Consider the following 16,436-nt stretch of genomic DNA (forward strand, 5'->3'; position numbering starts at 1 on the left):
TGGCTAGTGGGATCTGCATCCTGAGGAAGGACCAGGCTTCCTCTTACAACTCCAATATTCCAGGAGAATCCTCTGGGTGAAAGTTCCCTTTGCAGCCTTGATCTTATTTGAGATCTGTGGCGTTCTTGTTTCAAATCATTAGCTTAAGATTCACAAGTGAAATAAATGTGCTTGAGACCCTAGTCCAACCTCCACCCACCCTGGAAAAAATGAGGAGCTTCCTCTTCACCTAAGAATGTGTGAGCAAAGAGAGGGCAGGTTGCTGATTTAATCTGTATACACTCTACAAAGTGTTGCTTGGGAGCCCAGAATTTATCCTTAACATTGTCATCAGAGGGATCCCTCTTGTTAAAAGTGAAAGGTTGTATCTTGTGTGTGATAGATACCTGATTATTTACAAGTATGACTTGTCTTTGGGCACAGTTAATGGTCTCACTTTTTGTCTCTTTAGTCCCTTCTTTAGCATTACTTTTTTACGTTCAGAAAAAAAAGAAAAGAAAAATGTGGTTAATATGGCCCTATTCAAATCATTGAATAAAAGCAGCCATTGTGGAGCTATAGACATGGACTCAGGCATCTGAATCTATTGTAAAATAGAGAGGCAACTGCTATGGATAAGAGAGCACTAGAATTGGAGTCAGAACAAGTCTCGGGTTTTCATTCACTAAATGGTCCCTTTGGCAATTCACTTATCTCCTTTGGTTCTTACTGACTTTATCCAAAAAATGAGGAAACTATTACAGTCATAAGTGTATCACAGGGCTTCTTGGAGGTTGTGACAAAAAAGACTAAGTAAAGGGCTATAGAACCAAAAGAAATACTATATCCCACATACCACAGTCCCCAGACTGCTGGGCTTTTATTCTAGACTGAACATCTTTCATCGACTCTTCCTTATGAAGTTCATGCTGCCTTCCACTGCTGTGGCTGCATTCTTTAAAAAAAAAAATATTTTTTTAATCCTTCTTTTCTCTTGCAGTGCATAGTATGGGACTGGGACTCCAATGGCAAACATGACTTCATTGGAGAATTCACCTCGACATTCAAGGAGATGAGAGGAGCATTGGAAGGAAAACAGGTACATGTTAAACATTAAACCACCTGTAATATTTCCCCAAACACTTCTCATGAGTCATCCTTAGCACCCAGCTACATAAGAAACAACTGGAGGCATGACATCAGTATACGATTAAGTGTAATGAGAAGGGAGTATGGTGGGATTTGAGTACCTAGATTCTAGAGCTAGCCAACCCAAAACAATAGTGTGACCTTGAACAAAACTCTGCCCCAATATGGTACTTTCTCCATTGGTAAAACAGAGAGGTTAGATGAAAAAATTTCTAATTTCCTTTAGCTCTGTAGCCTTGAACAAGTGATTTAATCTCTCCCTGTGCCTCAGTTTTCTCTTCTGAAAAATAAGACCAATAATCATACCTATATCATAGTATTGTTGGGAAGATTAAATGAGATAAACCATGGTATGCATTTAGCAGAGTACCTAGCACATAGCGAGCACTTCCAAAATATCTGCTATCAATAGGATTATTCTTTCCAGTTCTATATTTCCCTGATTTGGTGACATTAATAACTTATTCAATGCTTTGAAGAAATTATTTGAATCCTCCATATTTTCATTATGGACACCAAGTTTTCGTTTAGTTCTACCATCTCGTTCTTACACATTTGATACCAGTATGTACCCAAATACTACCACATACCGCAGATGCACATAGGATTTCATTACACCATAAAGAGCCTAAACCTCTGTGTGTCTCTCAGGCACACATACCTAAATATGAATTTATCAATCAGTTGCTGCCTAGACCCTAATCACAAGCTCTGCTCTTACCTTTTCAGTCTTCCCCTGCCCAAGTTCCAACTGCAGTCCCTGATTCTCTTTGCCTGAGGGCTTTCTCTGCTGGCCTAGTTGGTTCTGCTGGCCTAGTTGGAAGTGGGGAAAAGAAGGGCAGGAAGGAATTGAACACCTTCAAGGGAACAGCCATCAACAAATGACTGATGGGAATTGGGCTATAAAAACACGAGCTCCCTTGCCTTTCAGGTGGCATAACTGAGGTGTGGGTCTCTACTGTTTCCCAGAGTTCCCCAGCAGGAATACGCTCCATTAGGCCACAGCAATAGCTGACTCATAATGCACTCTTTGTTGGCTGCCTTCTCTTCTTTATCTCAATTTCTCAGTCCTCTATTGGTGCTTCCTAGTATTACCTCCCAGGTGAACTACTTACACTTAAATCCTGTCCTTAGGGTTTGCTTCTGGGGAAATTCAAACCAAGACACCTGGCGTTCTTACTCTGGGGTGCATTGTCTCCATGGAGCAGACAGGAGTGAGAACAGAGGAGTTCAAGGGCTTTGAGGAAGGTCCTTTCCCCAGATATGATTCCCTATGCCTGGCCTGGTCAGAAGTGCTGACTAGAGATGTTCTGACTCATGTTTCAAGTTTCTTCTTTCAGATATAAGGTCAGGATATGACCAGACTGGATGGAAATAAATTGGCATTCTTAGAATTAAACACTTAATATAAATCAGACCCTTTGTTGCCAAAGATCACACAGTTGGGAAAAAGAGGAGCTTGGATTTAAACCAAGCAGTCTTATTCCAGAGTCTACACTCTCAACCACCCTTACTGCCCCTCTAGATGCAAGGGTTACCACCTAGAGACCATTTGTCAGTCCTCTGTTCTGTCCACAGAAGTGCCTCATGGCTTGGCTTCATTGAATGACTTGGCTTCTTTCTGAGAAGGCTATCATTTTGTGACCCTTCTGGTTGCAGGTGCAGTGGGAGTGCATCAACCCCAAATACAAAGCCAAGAAGAAGAATTACAAAAACTCAGGCATTGTGATTCTGAATCAGTGCAAGGTATGTACATAGCTCCTCTCTTCCAGGAGAATGAAGCTAGGAGTGTCTGGGGGGAAGAGCTCAGATTGTGTGGTCAGGGGAAGAGTGTCAAGAAGGCATGATGTTTTTTAAAATAAAAATCAGAAAGTCAATGTATAACGTGCGTATAATGAGAAATGTAAGCCTAAGTGGCTTTGGAGCTGTGGTGACCCGATGCCACCATCCCCTCCATGGGGACAGTCCTGCGCCCAAAGATAGGACAGTCTTGGTCATAGGTCAGGTTCTTCAATGCCCAGGGAAGCACAAGAGGGAGATCCCCAAAAGGGGAGCCAACATTTGTAGAGCACCTACTATGTGCCTGTTACAGTGTTCAGTGCTTTATATGTGTCACGTTACTCATGCTGAAAGGATAGCATGAAAATAAGACAATGGGGGAAGATTAAAAGGTCTAGAAATTGCTCCAGGCACGGGGGTTGGGGTAGACTCCAACTTTGCAGAAAATTTGTGTGCTAATAATTAAACCTCCTTCTAAATCACATCTGAGTAATTGTGCTACTGGTTAAGCACTTACTAGGTGTGAATAACTATGATAAGTTCTCTTCTTACAACCTTGGGATTCCTGCCTTCAACAGAGGTAAGGTAACTAGATCAGAGTCACACAAGTCAGAAGTTTATGAGCTGAGATTTTAACCCATGTCTATCTTACTCCATCATACAGAATTGTAATGCCATCCAGATTCCCTCTCTATATATGTCGGTTTCCTTCTTCCAGGTTGGCCCCTCCATGGCTGCCAAAAGCTGCAGGATCATATCTTCATATAACAAAAGAATTAAAGAAACGACTGATTGGTCTGGCTTGGGTCACTTGCCCACCCCTTGACCCAATCACTGAGACTAAGGGAAAATTTATTATGATTGGCCATCTGTGGTCATGTGACCATCCCTGCAGTTGGAGAAGCAGAAGAAGCAGCAGATCTAGATGAACCAATCCAATGGTTGTCTGTCTGTGCATATTATCTGTTTTGATCCTCTACCATTAAAACTCAGCTCTCAGAGGCTGTTTTTATTTCATTTCCAAGTTCATATTTCCTTGATATACATCAAATAGTAGGGTGTCCCAACTATCAGGCAAAGCACTGCCATAATGAAGGCAGGAGTGGGCAGTATTCAGAGAGCCAAGTGAAATTCAGCCCTGAGAAAGGTCTGCCAGTGTGTGTGTGCCTCCCAGAGGTGGTACCTAGAAAGACTGAAACAGAATTATGTAGGTTAGTCTCCAAAAACCTCCCTAAGCATCAGATGGAGTCTGAGAAGTAAGGGGCAAAGTCACACTTACCTGTTATCCAGGTAGAAGGCTCCAATCGTAAGTTCCCAAACTTCAGACCCCATATCTGTTACTCTCATCACTGTATACCTAGCCTCTAGTGCATAGTGGGTGTCCAGCAAATATTTGTTGAATAAACGAATAGATGAATATCACTAAGAGCCAAGTAGCAGAATCATATAGAAACAGAAATTAAGACCAGAAATCAGTAGTGCATATTAGAACACAGACAATGGTGGTTAAGCAGAAAGCAGGGACCTTATTAACTTGTAGCCTATAGATCAAAAGGATGGGCTATGCAGTCCCAACTGCCATCATTTGAGTCTCAGCTCTACCATTCACTAGCTCTGTGATCTTAACCCCAGTTTCTTCATCTATAAAATGGATACAATAATAACAATAGTAGCATCACATAGTGTTGGTTCTAAAGATTAAATGAGATAATGGATATTGAGTGTCTGGCTTACAGAAGTGCTCAAAAAGTGTAAGCTATTTCTGTTTGTGGCAGAGGAGTGATCTAGCTGCCAATAAAGACCTTCTCAGTAAATTGTGACCTTGAAGCTGCCAATCTAGATTACTTAAAGTATTGAGGAAGTTACAAAGGCAAGGACTTACACAAGGAGAAGAAAGATAGAAGCAGAGTGTGAGACTTTATTTCAAAACAATATGACCCTTGAGGAGGGGCAAGATGGAGGCATAGAGAGGAGTGGAATTTAGTCAGTCCCCTGGAACAACTAATAAACAACAAGGAACAACTAGTCAATAATCTGGAATAACTGCTGGAGGACAACTGTGACTGTCTGCACATCATACACCAACCTGGATTGGGAGGATGCCTGAGATCACAACATAGAATCTGTAAGTAAAAGCTGCAGAACTGCGCTGAGAGTCCCCTCCCTCATGGCAGGCTTTGCTGCAAAACCTCACTGTGGTAGAAGGCAGCTCTCTCCAAGTGAGTGCATACAGCTTAGCTGAGCTCCAACTGGGGTTTTAATTAACAAATGTGGACTGCTGAATACAAGCTACAAACCCCCAACAAGCAGACAGAAGCTTTTAGTGACTACTGAACTTAAAGAACAAGAAGACTCATCTGTACTGGGAGGGGGAGCCCAGAAGACCGGGTGTTACCTCTGGCTGACAAGTGAAACTGGGGGACCATGTACTGGCTCCAAAAGGGGGCTTTCTCTCCCTTTTTCTCTCACTCAACCTGAGGGGCTTAGAAGAGAGAGCCGCAGCCAATTTCAGTTCACAGTGCTCTGACCCAGACAGGGGTGGAGATAACAGACTATTCAAATGCAGATAATAAATCCCTGGGGGGTACATCATCCCTATGAGTAAGGAGGTAGGACCCAGCTTTCTCTTCAGAACCAGACCCCAGAGCCTGGGGGAAAACAGCCAAAACAGAAACTAAGGAGGTTACACCTCCTTACACCAGTCGGGAGTGACAGGCTGACAGGCACCACCTGTGGGGCAGATTAGGAAAAGCACACTGACTGGAAACCTCACAGGAAAGACTGCCATTCCTCTAAGATACACCCTGAATATAACCCCATTCTGAGACCTGAACCCATTCTTGTCTGGGAAAATGTGACTGGGGTAACCAAGGAAACCAAATGCCTGGAAAACAGAAAACTACAATCTATACTAGGAAAAACAAAGATATGGCCCAGTCAAAGGAACAAACTTACACCTCAATCAAGATACCGTTGAGATATTATTTCACTTTAATGAAACAATCTATTAAAGATTTTCAAAGAGATGTGCTAAATCAAATAAAAAACCAAATCAACAAGTTCAGGGAAGATATAACAAAAGAGACAAAGGCTATAATGAAAACACTTGGTGAACATAAGGTAGAAATTGAAAGTTTGAAAAAACAATTGCAAGAATCTATGGAAATGAAAGGCACAACACAAGAGATGAAAAACACAATGGAGAGATACAATAGCAGATCTCAAGAGACAGAAGAAGACACCCAGGAACTGGAGAACCTGAAATCCTACACACAAAAGAACAGATAGGGAAAAGAATGGAAAAATATGAGCAACATCTCAGGAAATTGAATGACAACATGAAATGCATTAATGTACATGTCATGGGTGTCCCAGAAGGAGAAGAGAAGGGAAAAGGGACAGAAGCAATAATAGAGGAAATAATCAATGAAAATTTCCCATCTCTTATGAAAGACATAAAATTACAGATCCAAGAAGTTCAGCGTACCCCAAACAGAATAGATTTGAATAGACCTATGCCAGACACTTAATAATCAGATTATCAAACATCAAAGACAAAGAGAATCCTGAAATCAGCAAGAAAAAAGCAATCCATGACATACAAAGGAAGCTTGATAAGATTATGTGCGATTTCTTAGTAGAAACCATGGAAGCAAGGAAGTGGTGTGATATATTTAAGATACTGAAAGAGAAAAATCGCTGTGCTGGTTTGTGTATATTATGTCCCCCAGAAAAAGCCATATTCTTTAATGCAATCTTGTGGGGACAGACATGTTAGTGTGGATTAGGTTGGAACCTATTGGTTCGGTATTTCCATGGAGGTGTGGCCATGCCCACTCAGCATGGGCCTTGGTTAGTTCACTGGAGCTCTATGAAAGCTCAGACAGAAGGAGCTCACAGCTAGCTGTAGCTGACAGAGACATTTTGAAGACAGCTGTTGGAAGCTGATGCAGACATTTTAGAGAACACCATTTTGAAACTCAACCTGGGAGCAAGCAGACACCAGCCACGTGCCTTCCCAGCTAACAGAGGTTTTCCAGACACCATTGTCCATCCTCCAGTGAACGTACCTGATTGTCAATGTGTTTACTTTGGACACTTTATGACCTTACGACTGTAACTGTGTAACCAAATAAACCTGCTTTTATAAAAGCCAATCCATTTCTGGTGTTCTGAATCCAGCAGCATTAGCAAACTGGAACAACCGCCAACCAAGAATCCTATATCCGGTGAAACTGTCCTTCAAATATATAGGAGAGTTTAAAAAATATTCTCTGACAAACAGACAATGACAGAGTTTGTGAACAAGATACCTGCTCCACAGGAAATACTAAAGGGAGCACTACAGACAGATAGGAAAAGACAGGAGTGAGAGGTTTGGAACACAATTTTGGGTGATGGTAGCACAACAATGTAAGTACACTGAACAAAGATGACTGTGAGTATGGCTGAAAGAGGAAGTTTTAGGAACATGTGGGACAACAGAAGGAAAGAAGAAAGATAAAGACTGGGACTGGATAACTCAGTGAAACCTAAAGTGTTCAACAATTGTGATAAAATGTACAAATATGTTTTTACATAAGGAAGAACAAATGAATGTCAACCTTCCAAGGTGTTAAAAATAGGGTGGGATTGGGGGAAAAATATAATCAATGCAAACTAGAGACTATAGTTAACAGAAACATTGTATTATGCTTCCTTTAATGTAACAAAGGCAATATACCAAAGCTAAATGCCTATAAGAGGGAGACAGAAGGGAGGGGTATTGGCATTAGTGATGTTGCCTGACTCTTTTATTCTACTTTAGTTTAATTCTATCTTTTCTTTCACTACTTTTTAGCTATCATGTTTTTTTTCTTTCTTTTTCTTTTCCTTTTGTCTCTCTACCTTCTTTGATTCTTCCGCCTTCTTTATGGAAGAAATGGAGATGTCTTTAAATAGATAGTGGTGATGGTGGTGAATGCATAAATATGTAACTATACAGGAAATCATCGATTGTTTACTTAGGATGGAAAGTATGGTGGGTCAACAAAACCGTCTTTAAAAAAAAACAGGTTGATGAAGAAACTTGAGGGCACTACATTTAGTGAAATAAGTCAGACACATAAGGACAAATATTGCATGGTCTCACTTATATGAACTAATTATCATATGTAAATGCATAGACATGAAATACAAGTTAACAGGATATAGAACACTATAGCTAGAAGCTAATAATAGAGGGGTATATAGGGAAAAATATACCTTTTGCAAACTATGTACTACAGTTAACAGTATTCTAACATTCTTTCATCAACAGTAACAAATGTACTATACCAATACTATGAGTCAATAATGGAGGGGGTATGGTTAGGGGTAGGAGAGGAACTGAGTTTTCTTTTTTGTCTTTATTTCTTTTCTGGAGTGATGAAAATGTTCTAAAAATTAGAAAAAAAAATAATTGTGGTGAGGGATGCACAGCTGTATGATGCTACCGGGGGCAATTGATTGTACACTTTGGATCTTTGGATAATTGTATGGTATGTAAACAATCTCAATTAAAAAAAAAAAAAAAAAAAGCAGTATGACCCTTGAAAATATAGCTGTAATTCTCACCCAAGAGGTAGAAACTGATTAAAATCAAGCATTAATCAAAAGAGAAAGGAGCAAGGGATGGTTAATTGCAGCCCATACAGGTCCATCTATATTGAGTGTTACTTTCTTTCTCTCCTTCAACAGAACAAAATCAACTGACCCATCTTTCCTCTGTAGATCTCTCCCTGCTGTCTCCTCTCATTTTAGCCTACTGCCAAAGCTTAGGCATGCAGTCTATAGGGAAACAGATGAGGCTGTCAATAATCTGATTTCTTCTCCTTCTCCTATGCAGATCCACAAGATGCATTCTTTCTTGGACTATATCATGGGTGGCTGCCAAATCCAGTTTACAGTAAGTTGTCTCTATGTTTGTTCTTATTTGGGGATCAATGGGTGGGATTTGGGGCACGAGGAGCCTAGAGACTATTAAACCCCTGAGTCAGCTTTATTCAAGTATCATTGCTGAAATACTGTATGGTTCCATGTTTGTTTTAAAAATGAGTCCATACTCCTGTTCTCTCCTGCTGAAAAGCATCATAGCAGGAAATTCAAGCCACTCAACTCTGGGTAGTTTGGGGAATCTTCCTAATGTTTCCCATTTCTTCAGTAATGAGGCATGAGGCAATGTGTAGGTTGCCAGACCCCATCCCCTGGTGAGAAGAATGAGAAGGAAGTGAGGCTTGTTTGTAAGCCCCACCAAACCACAGCAGACGCTTCTAGGCTGTGTTCATGTGACTAGGACAGAAACACTAAAGTTATTCCTAAGGGTCAGTACCAAGGGTAAGTCATTCAAATGGTCGATCGAGCAATGAAAAGGTGAATTCCAAGAAGTAGGGAGCCAGGTTGAAATCAAGGCTGAGAAGTAGAGTGGGTATCTAAACTCAGTGGGTGGATTGAGGATCCTCTCCTATAGTCTCTGAGCATAAGGAATTTATGCATACTTTACGTATATTTAGGCAGATGGGCTGTGTCCTTTTAAAGTATCCAGGGTGGGCCGAGTGGGAGTGTCAGAGGTTGTGTACATCTGCCCTGGAACATCTTGGTTTCCCTGGCTTAATATTCAAAATCCTCCTAGGTGTGTCATCTCCAGAAAGAAATCCCCAGACGGCAAAAGATAGATCTGCTAAAATCTATGAGAAATCAACATGGATGTAAACAAAAGAAATACAATTTGTACAGCATGTGTTTCTCATCTTACAGAAGCAGATTCATGAATCCCAACCTAGTTTAGATCCCTAGACTGGCTCAGTCATGTGAGGAAAGCAAGGAAAATGGGTTTAATTTCTGTCCAAGTTTGGGCCCAAAAGAACAGACAGGGTCAGTGTATTCCTGGGAACAGAGATAGTGGTTCTCAAAGGACTAAAAGGTGGTGCCCAAGGGGAAAGAGACAAGGGGTCATTTGATAGGCCTGCCTCTAAATCACGACACAATTAAATGAGAAATTAATTATAAATAGATTAAATTCAAAATAACTATGATTGTTTCCCTAGCTAGAGTCTTGTCCTCTGCTCTAATCTCAGGGGAGTCTATGTCCTACCTAAACTCAGGACATTGTTCATTTACCCCTGATTACTTGCAGGAGTTAATGAAAGAGTTTGGTCACCCTTAACCCCTGAGGTTCTCCACTGACGCATCCACTCTGCCCTCTGACATGCACACTGGCACATGCAGAAGGTAGCAAGTTTATTCACTGTGGTCACACACACCTAACTCTAGCTGATCCACGGGCTCATTGCTGCTCTGGGTATATGCAAATGGAAGTAGAGAAGATATGCAATGTCATAAAGGAGAGCTCCTAGAAATAGTTTCCCAAGATCTTAGGCAAACGAATGATTTTGGGAAACTATTTATAGGTTTTCAAGAGAAAGCTCTATTGATCTAGGTCTCTTTTACATTCTATAGATCCCATGCTCTTGAACAACTCTTTATTCAACCTTCAGGGGTTTGCTATGCCCTTGGAGTTGTGCTGCAAAGAATCAGCCCCAACAAAAACCAGATATTTAACCTCAGAGGTTTCCCAGCTCCACATCCTGACTCATGGATGACTGCATAGCCTGCCTGATACTGGAGGATTGTCCTCCTCCCTTTATTCACCCATCCTTTTTCACATTTACTGACCCTCCCTACCTAGGAGATTCCATCTGAGGCATTTGTTCTAGTTTGCTAATGCTGCTGGAATGCAAAACACAAGAGATGGATTGGCTTTTATAAAAGGGGGTTTATTTGGTTACACATTTACAGTCTTAAGGCCATAAAGTGTCCACGGTAACACATCAGCAATCGGGTGCCTTCACTGCAGGATGGCCAATGGTGTCCAGAAAACCTCTGTTAACTGGGAAGGCATGTGGCTGGCTTCTGCTCCAAAGTTCTGGTTTCAAAATGGCTTTCTCCCAGGACGTTCCTCTCTAGGCTGCAGTTCCACAAAAATGTCACTCTTAGTTGCACTTGGGATATTTGTCCTCTCTCAGCTTCTCTGGAGCAAGAGTCTGCTTTCAACAGCCGTCTTCGAACTGTCTCTGAGCTGCAGCTACTCTCAGCTCCTGGGCATTCTTCAAAGTGTCCCTCGTGGCTGTAGCAAGCTCACTCCTTCTGTCTGATCTTATATAGTGCACCAGTAATTTAATTCAGACCCACCCAGTGGGCGGGCCAACACCTCAATGGAAATTATCCAATCAGAGTCATCACCCACAGTTGGGTGGGGCACTTCTCCATGGAAACACTCAAAGAATTACAATCTACTTAACACTGATAGGTCTGCCCACACAAGATTACATCAAAGATAATGGTGTTTGGGGGGACACAATACATTCAAACTGGCACAGCATTCTTACCACCTCCACCCCAGTCTCAGCTTCTCACCACCCTCCCATGCCATCTGATAGACCTGTGGGAAGTAGGATAGGGGGGAGTTGTCTGGATCAAGGAATGAGAAGAGAAGGAGTGTGTAGAGATGAATGCTGAAGAGATGGGGGCAAACCATCAACAGTGCCTGCCACAAAGCCCTTCCTCGTACAGATCCTCAGACCAGGGACACAGAAGAGGGTTTCTAGGTACTCTATTTGGAGCTTTCTGTTAAATAAAACATACCAGTCACTTCAATGTCACTTACCTCCTGAATTAAGTCAGCTTTCTCTTTATTAATTTCTTACTGCTTTAAGCAGTGCAATCTAATGTAAATTATCATCTGTAATGCAAACTGCTGGTAAAAATTAATGTGTTACTTAATTTGGTCTGTAAGCACTTATTATCTGTCCAGAAATTTTATTGAAATCATCTGTCTACATGAAAAGAAACTGGCAGAGGGATGAGAAGTGAGGAGAAGAGGCCTTCCTGGCATGGAGATGGGTAGAGGGTAGGGGTAAAAAGAGTGTTTTGTTGCTGTAGTTACACCTGTAAACACAAACTCCCAATGGCATATAACATGACCCATGGCTCCTGTGCAAACCCTATAGCTTTAGCCAAGATGAACTTTTTGTCGCCCTGGAAAAAGACCTGCAAGAGCCAGAAAGGACATAAAGTTCTGGATGTTCTCCATTTCCTCCTCCCAATCCTTTCTTTACCCTTCTCTGCCTCTCCCCTCTATGGCCCAGGAGGCTGATCTCGGGATGTGCTAACTGGCACTCCTGCTCTTGCTTTTTGGTTGGGTTTGGCCATGGGAAGCACCAACTGGAGATCAGAAAATGGGAGGAGAGAGAAGTTGAGACACTTATTCCCCCAGCCCTCTGCCTGCCAGGCTGTGGTTTGGCAGTGACCGTGTTCCTCTACAGAAGCCACACTCCTGTTGGGTGTCCTCTCCTTATTGAGTTCTGGTAACTGCTCCTTCCCACACTTTAGTCAGTTTCCCTTAACCTTTGCTACATTTTTGTGAATTGTGTCTGTGGTTAAACTCACCTCACTCTTTCTTATTGAGTAGGCCATTTGATTCCTGTCCAGTCTCAGACCAATACGTATTATAAACAGAGACTAAAAGAAAGCCTTGCATCTTCTAAATATTTTGGGTGCTTCTGGTCCATCCTGAAGAGTATTAAAGATGGGGCATCTTTCTCTTCAGGAGCCAGGATGATGTATAGTAGGTATTCAAAATACTTTTGTTGTATTTTAATGAATTGAACCCTAAACCTTCAAAGGGAGGTAAGGTTTAGGAAAAAGAAGAAATTGGGTGAATAAACATGACACTTGGTTTTGGCTTTAAAAAGCAACCCTAATCAACTTAAATATTTTTGATCTATATATTCTAAACACCAAAATCTTCCTTGGGTTAATATCAATAAATGGTATATTTAGGGGAGTGTTGGGGAAGTGGTTTGGGATCAGAACTTGCAGGACTTTAAAAACCATACTAGGGAATTTCAAGGTAATGTGGTGAATAAGGGAAAGTCCAGAGAATCTTGAGCAATCAGGCATGTGCTTTAGGGAGCTAAATCTGGGAGTGTTTGGTAAAAGGTATTGATGGTGGTGAAGGGAACCTGAAAGAAGAAACAAGGAATGATTAAAGGGCACTGCAGCAGTCCTGGTGACAGATAATAAGAAACTAGAGTGGCAGCAGTAGGAAGAGGCTTTGTGAAAAGAGAGTCAATAAGCATTGGCCTATGACTCAATGAGGAGACTAAACACAAGGGAAAGTGATGAGTCCAGGACGACTCCAAGTTTTTGTGCCTGACCGACAGAGCATGGCAGTCCTATTCATGGAAATATGGAAGTCAAAAGAGATTGCTGTTTTGAGGGACAAGATGATGAATTTGTTTTTGGACTTGTTGGAGGTACTTTCAGGGATCCCAATAGAGATGGTTGTTTTAATCACCTCCTACTCATCTCACCCTCAGTTACGGGAATGGTCAAACACCCAACACTGGACAGATGAGATCAGTAGCAGTTTGTTAGTCATATAAACTGACAGCTTGGGGGAGGATGACATTGCACACCATGCAAGACCACATGACCTCATGGGAATGTACCCAGGAACAGAGTGAACAACCAGGGGCTTTGGGAGGTGGGCTCTGTAGTATCAAGAGGGTGGGGTGCCTCTGGATCCTGTGGGAGGATATGATTGGCTTGTTTGAATAACTCTATAGGCTGCCAGGGAACTGAAACCCACTAGTCAAGGATTAGCAGGAACTGTGCCTGGTCCCCTTGATAGGAAGGGTTGTTTAGGGACCTTATCTGTGGGAACAGAGTGGGGAAAACTTGAGGTCAGGCCATTTGAGGCTCTTCCAGTTTCACCAGATGTCAAGGCAGCAAATAATATCAGGCCTTAATTTTGGGCCTTACACCAGAATGACACTTATAAATATGGACCTGGGATTCAGGAGACAGGTGGAAGCTGAATATATATGGGTCTGCAGGAGGTGGCCAAAGTGAAGAACAAGAAAGGAAAGGGATCTGATGATGAAAATTGAAGACCTCCATTTGGCAGCAGGGAACAGAGGTGCAAAAAAGTAAGAGAAGAGATGCCAGAGTAAAAGAAGAATGTCCAAGATGAGGCAGTAAACTCAAGTGCTCAGGGAGGAAAAAGATCAAGGATGATAACCCCATATACTAAAGAGAAGTCGGAGAGAGAAGAATAAAACAGTGATCAGATTGTGTGATGAGTGGACATCTATTATCTTTGAAAGAGCAATTTCAGCAGAATGAGATGGGAGAGACCAAGGAGTTAGAATGTTAACAGAAGGTAACGAAGTGAACACAGTGTTACAGCTATTCATTCAAGAAGGTTGACAGTGAAGGGACAGCAAGACAGAAAAGGCTGGATGGCAACTTGAAGATAAAAGGAAGGGAGATTTTAGCCTAGCATCTGACCATAAGCAGAGAAAGTCCAGAGAAGAAAAAGAGATAAATGATGCTAAAAAGAGCCCTGGTCAATGATTCTTGTTCTTTTTTGGTCACCTGGACCACTTGAGAATCTGATACATGATATATATCTGCTTGCTAGAAAATGCACACACGCAATTTTGCACACAATTTCAGGAGGTCAAGGACACCCCTGAGGACAATCCTATACCTCATGCGAATCCTTGAGTCATAAGAACAAGATCTTAGAGTAACTCTTGTATCACAGTCTTCGAAGAGGTGGGCAGAGGTGAAGCAGAGACTTCAGGGAGAGAAATTGGATTCAATATGTTTGGCCCAGGTCCAGCAGCTCAAAATAAAACCAGATACTAGAATTTCACATGCAAAATACAACATTATAGACAGCATAGAAGAGACAGATGCCATAAGATATTTGGAAGAAAAATGGTAGAAAAATTAAAGGTTTCCTTTGAAAGTTATTGCTTTTCTAAATATGCAGAGATATTTGTTGAAAGACCAGATATCACAGGAACAGGTTGTAAGCACCCTAGAGTTCCAGCAATTGGATAATGGCTATGTAAATTACAGTATCTCCTTTAAGTGTATCATGATAAAGCCATTCTAAATGATAATTATAAGGATTGGGTAATAATATAGGTAAGTGTCTATGACTCAGTGTTAAGCAAAAGAAAAGAATATGAAGCAAAGCTACTCTATGATTAGAATTATGTAAAATTAAAAAAAAAACATAGAGGGGGAGAGAAGAACTAGAAAGAAAGGAAAAATAAAATATGACTTACCAGCTAGTGAAATACATTATAATTTTTAAATTATTTTCAGATGGCCATTTTTATTACTTGTAAGTTTTTTAAATTGAACATGATATTGCTTTCTCTTATCTCTGATTTTATAATCTACATTTTAATATGCTTATATAACATAACATAATATAGTAAAATGAATGTGACTTCTCCCAGACGTGACCTTCAAGCCTAACAAATAAGATCACCTAGCAAAGGTTCTCTTGGGAAATCTTTTCCAACCCTAGCACATTCAGGGCATTCTATGCCCACTCTGTATCCTGGTTTAAGCTTTAAATCTTTATCTTATATCCCAGATTAAACACTGATGGACTCTTGTGTAGATCTTTGAGAAATAAGAGTAAGCTGCACTAACTGAACTTCCAGGCAAAGCCGGTACACAATGGGCTGAAGAGGCTAATGCTTTACAATTTCCAGTAAATGAACCAGGTGACCTCAGGGGTCTTTCCCATGTGCTGTAGGTTCCCATTTCTGTTTCAACTGTGGAGTTTTGTGGAAAGAGAGGAGAACGAGAATTTAACCTGTCATTTAAAAAATGATCCAGACTAAGCAGTATCTCTACCCACAAGGCTTATTATGGTATAGGTCCAAACTATATACAAATCTAAAAAGCTGCCCCAGCAGGCACTATCACAAAGGCTGATGGCAGATGATGAGAAATTCAGCAAATATCCAGAGGTTGGTTTGCAGCAGCTTCCTTTAGAAAACATTCAGCAGGTTCCCAAATGGCCCATTTGCCTCATGAGGGGAAAGGATCTGATGAGTGAGGTTGTTTCATGTAAGAAGCTAAAAATGTCCAAAGAAAGATGCTTCGTGTCGAGCCTTCTCTCAGATGCAGCTCCATGCACTGGAAACTTTGGTGGGCATGGAGGGAGAATTTTATATTCTTACTTTACAAGTTTTTGCAAAGCTGCTCCATACTTCTGCTTAATGAGAGAGAGGCCTCAGGGCAGAAGGGGAGAGCAACGCACGCCTGTTCTCTGACAACCCACTGAGAAGATTGGAGCACACACCAGAACCATGGGCTCTTGTAAAAGCTTCATTTCAGAAAATGAAAATGAAAATGTGGCAGCTCTGAAAAAACCCTGACATTCAGGACACCAGGCATCAGGATCCACCTCCACACACTGGCATTTTTCAGTCATTTTCTTGCTTTTATTTCTCAACTTAATCCCATCTTTCACTGCTTCCCTGTTGCTTTTTAAAATAAACCTAACCTTCTGCTCTGTCTCTTCCCGCTAATGCTTCCTTTAAAAAGCACAGAGAATTCTTGGTAGAAGGCCACCTCCTGAAGATAGACTTTTTATCTCTGGCTTCATCAGGGAGACTTTAGAAACTATCACTTGC

The 16,436-nt window shown here is 41.3% G+C and overlaps 1 protein-coding gene across 1 annotated transcript in view; it reads left to right on the forward strand.

The window, feature by feature from the left end:
- CPNE4 (copine 4) overlaps window positions 1-16,436 on the forward strand; it is a 553,047-nt gene that overhangs the window by 507,727 nt on the left and 28,884 nt on the right. The window contains exons 8-10 of the mRNA XM_037844853.1: window positions 980-1,078; window positions 2,788-2,874; window positions 8,774-8,833. Of these exons, the coding sequence (XP_037700781.1) occupies window positions 980-1,078; window positions 2,788-2,874; window positions 8,774-8,833 (246 nt within the window). The remainder of the gene's footprint in view (window positions 1-979; window positions 1,079-2,787; window positions 2,875-8,773; window positions 8,834-16,436) is intronic.

This window comes from Choloepus didactylus, chromosome 1 (assembly GCF_015220235.1).
Source record: "Choloepus didactylus isolate mChoDid1 chromosome 1, mChoDid1.pri, whole genome shotgun sequence".
Taxonomy (NCBI): Eukaryota; Metazoa; Chordata; class Mammalia; order Pilosa; family Megalonychidae; genus Choloepus; species Choloepus didactylus.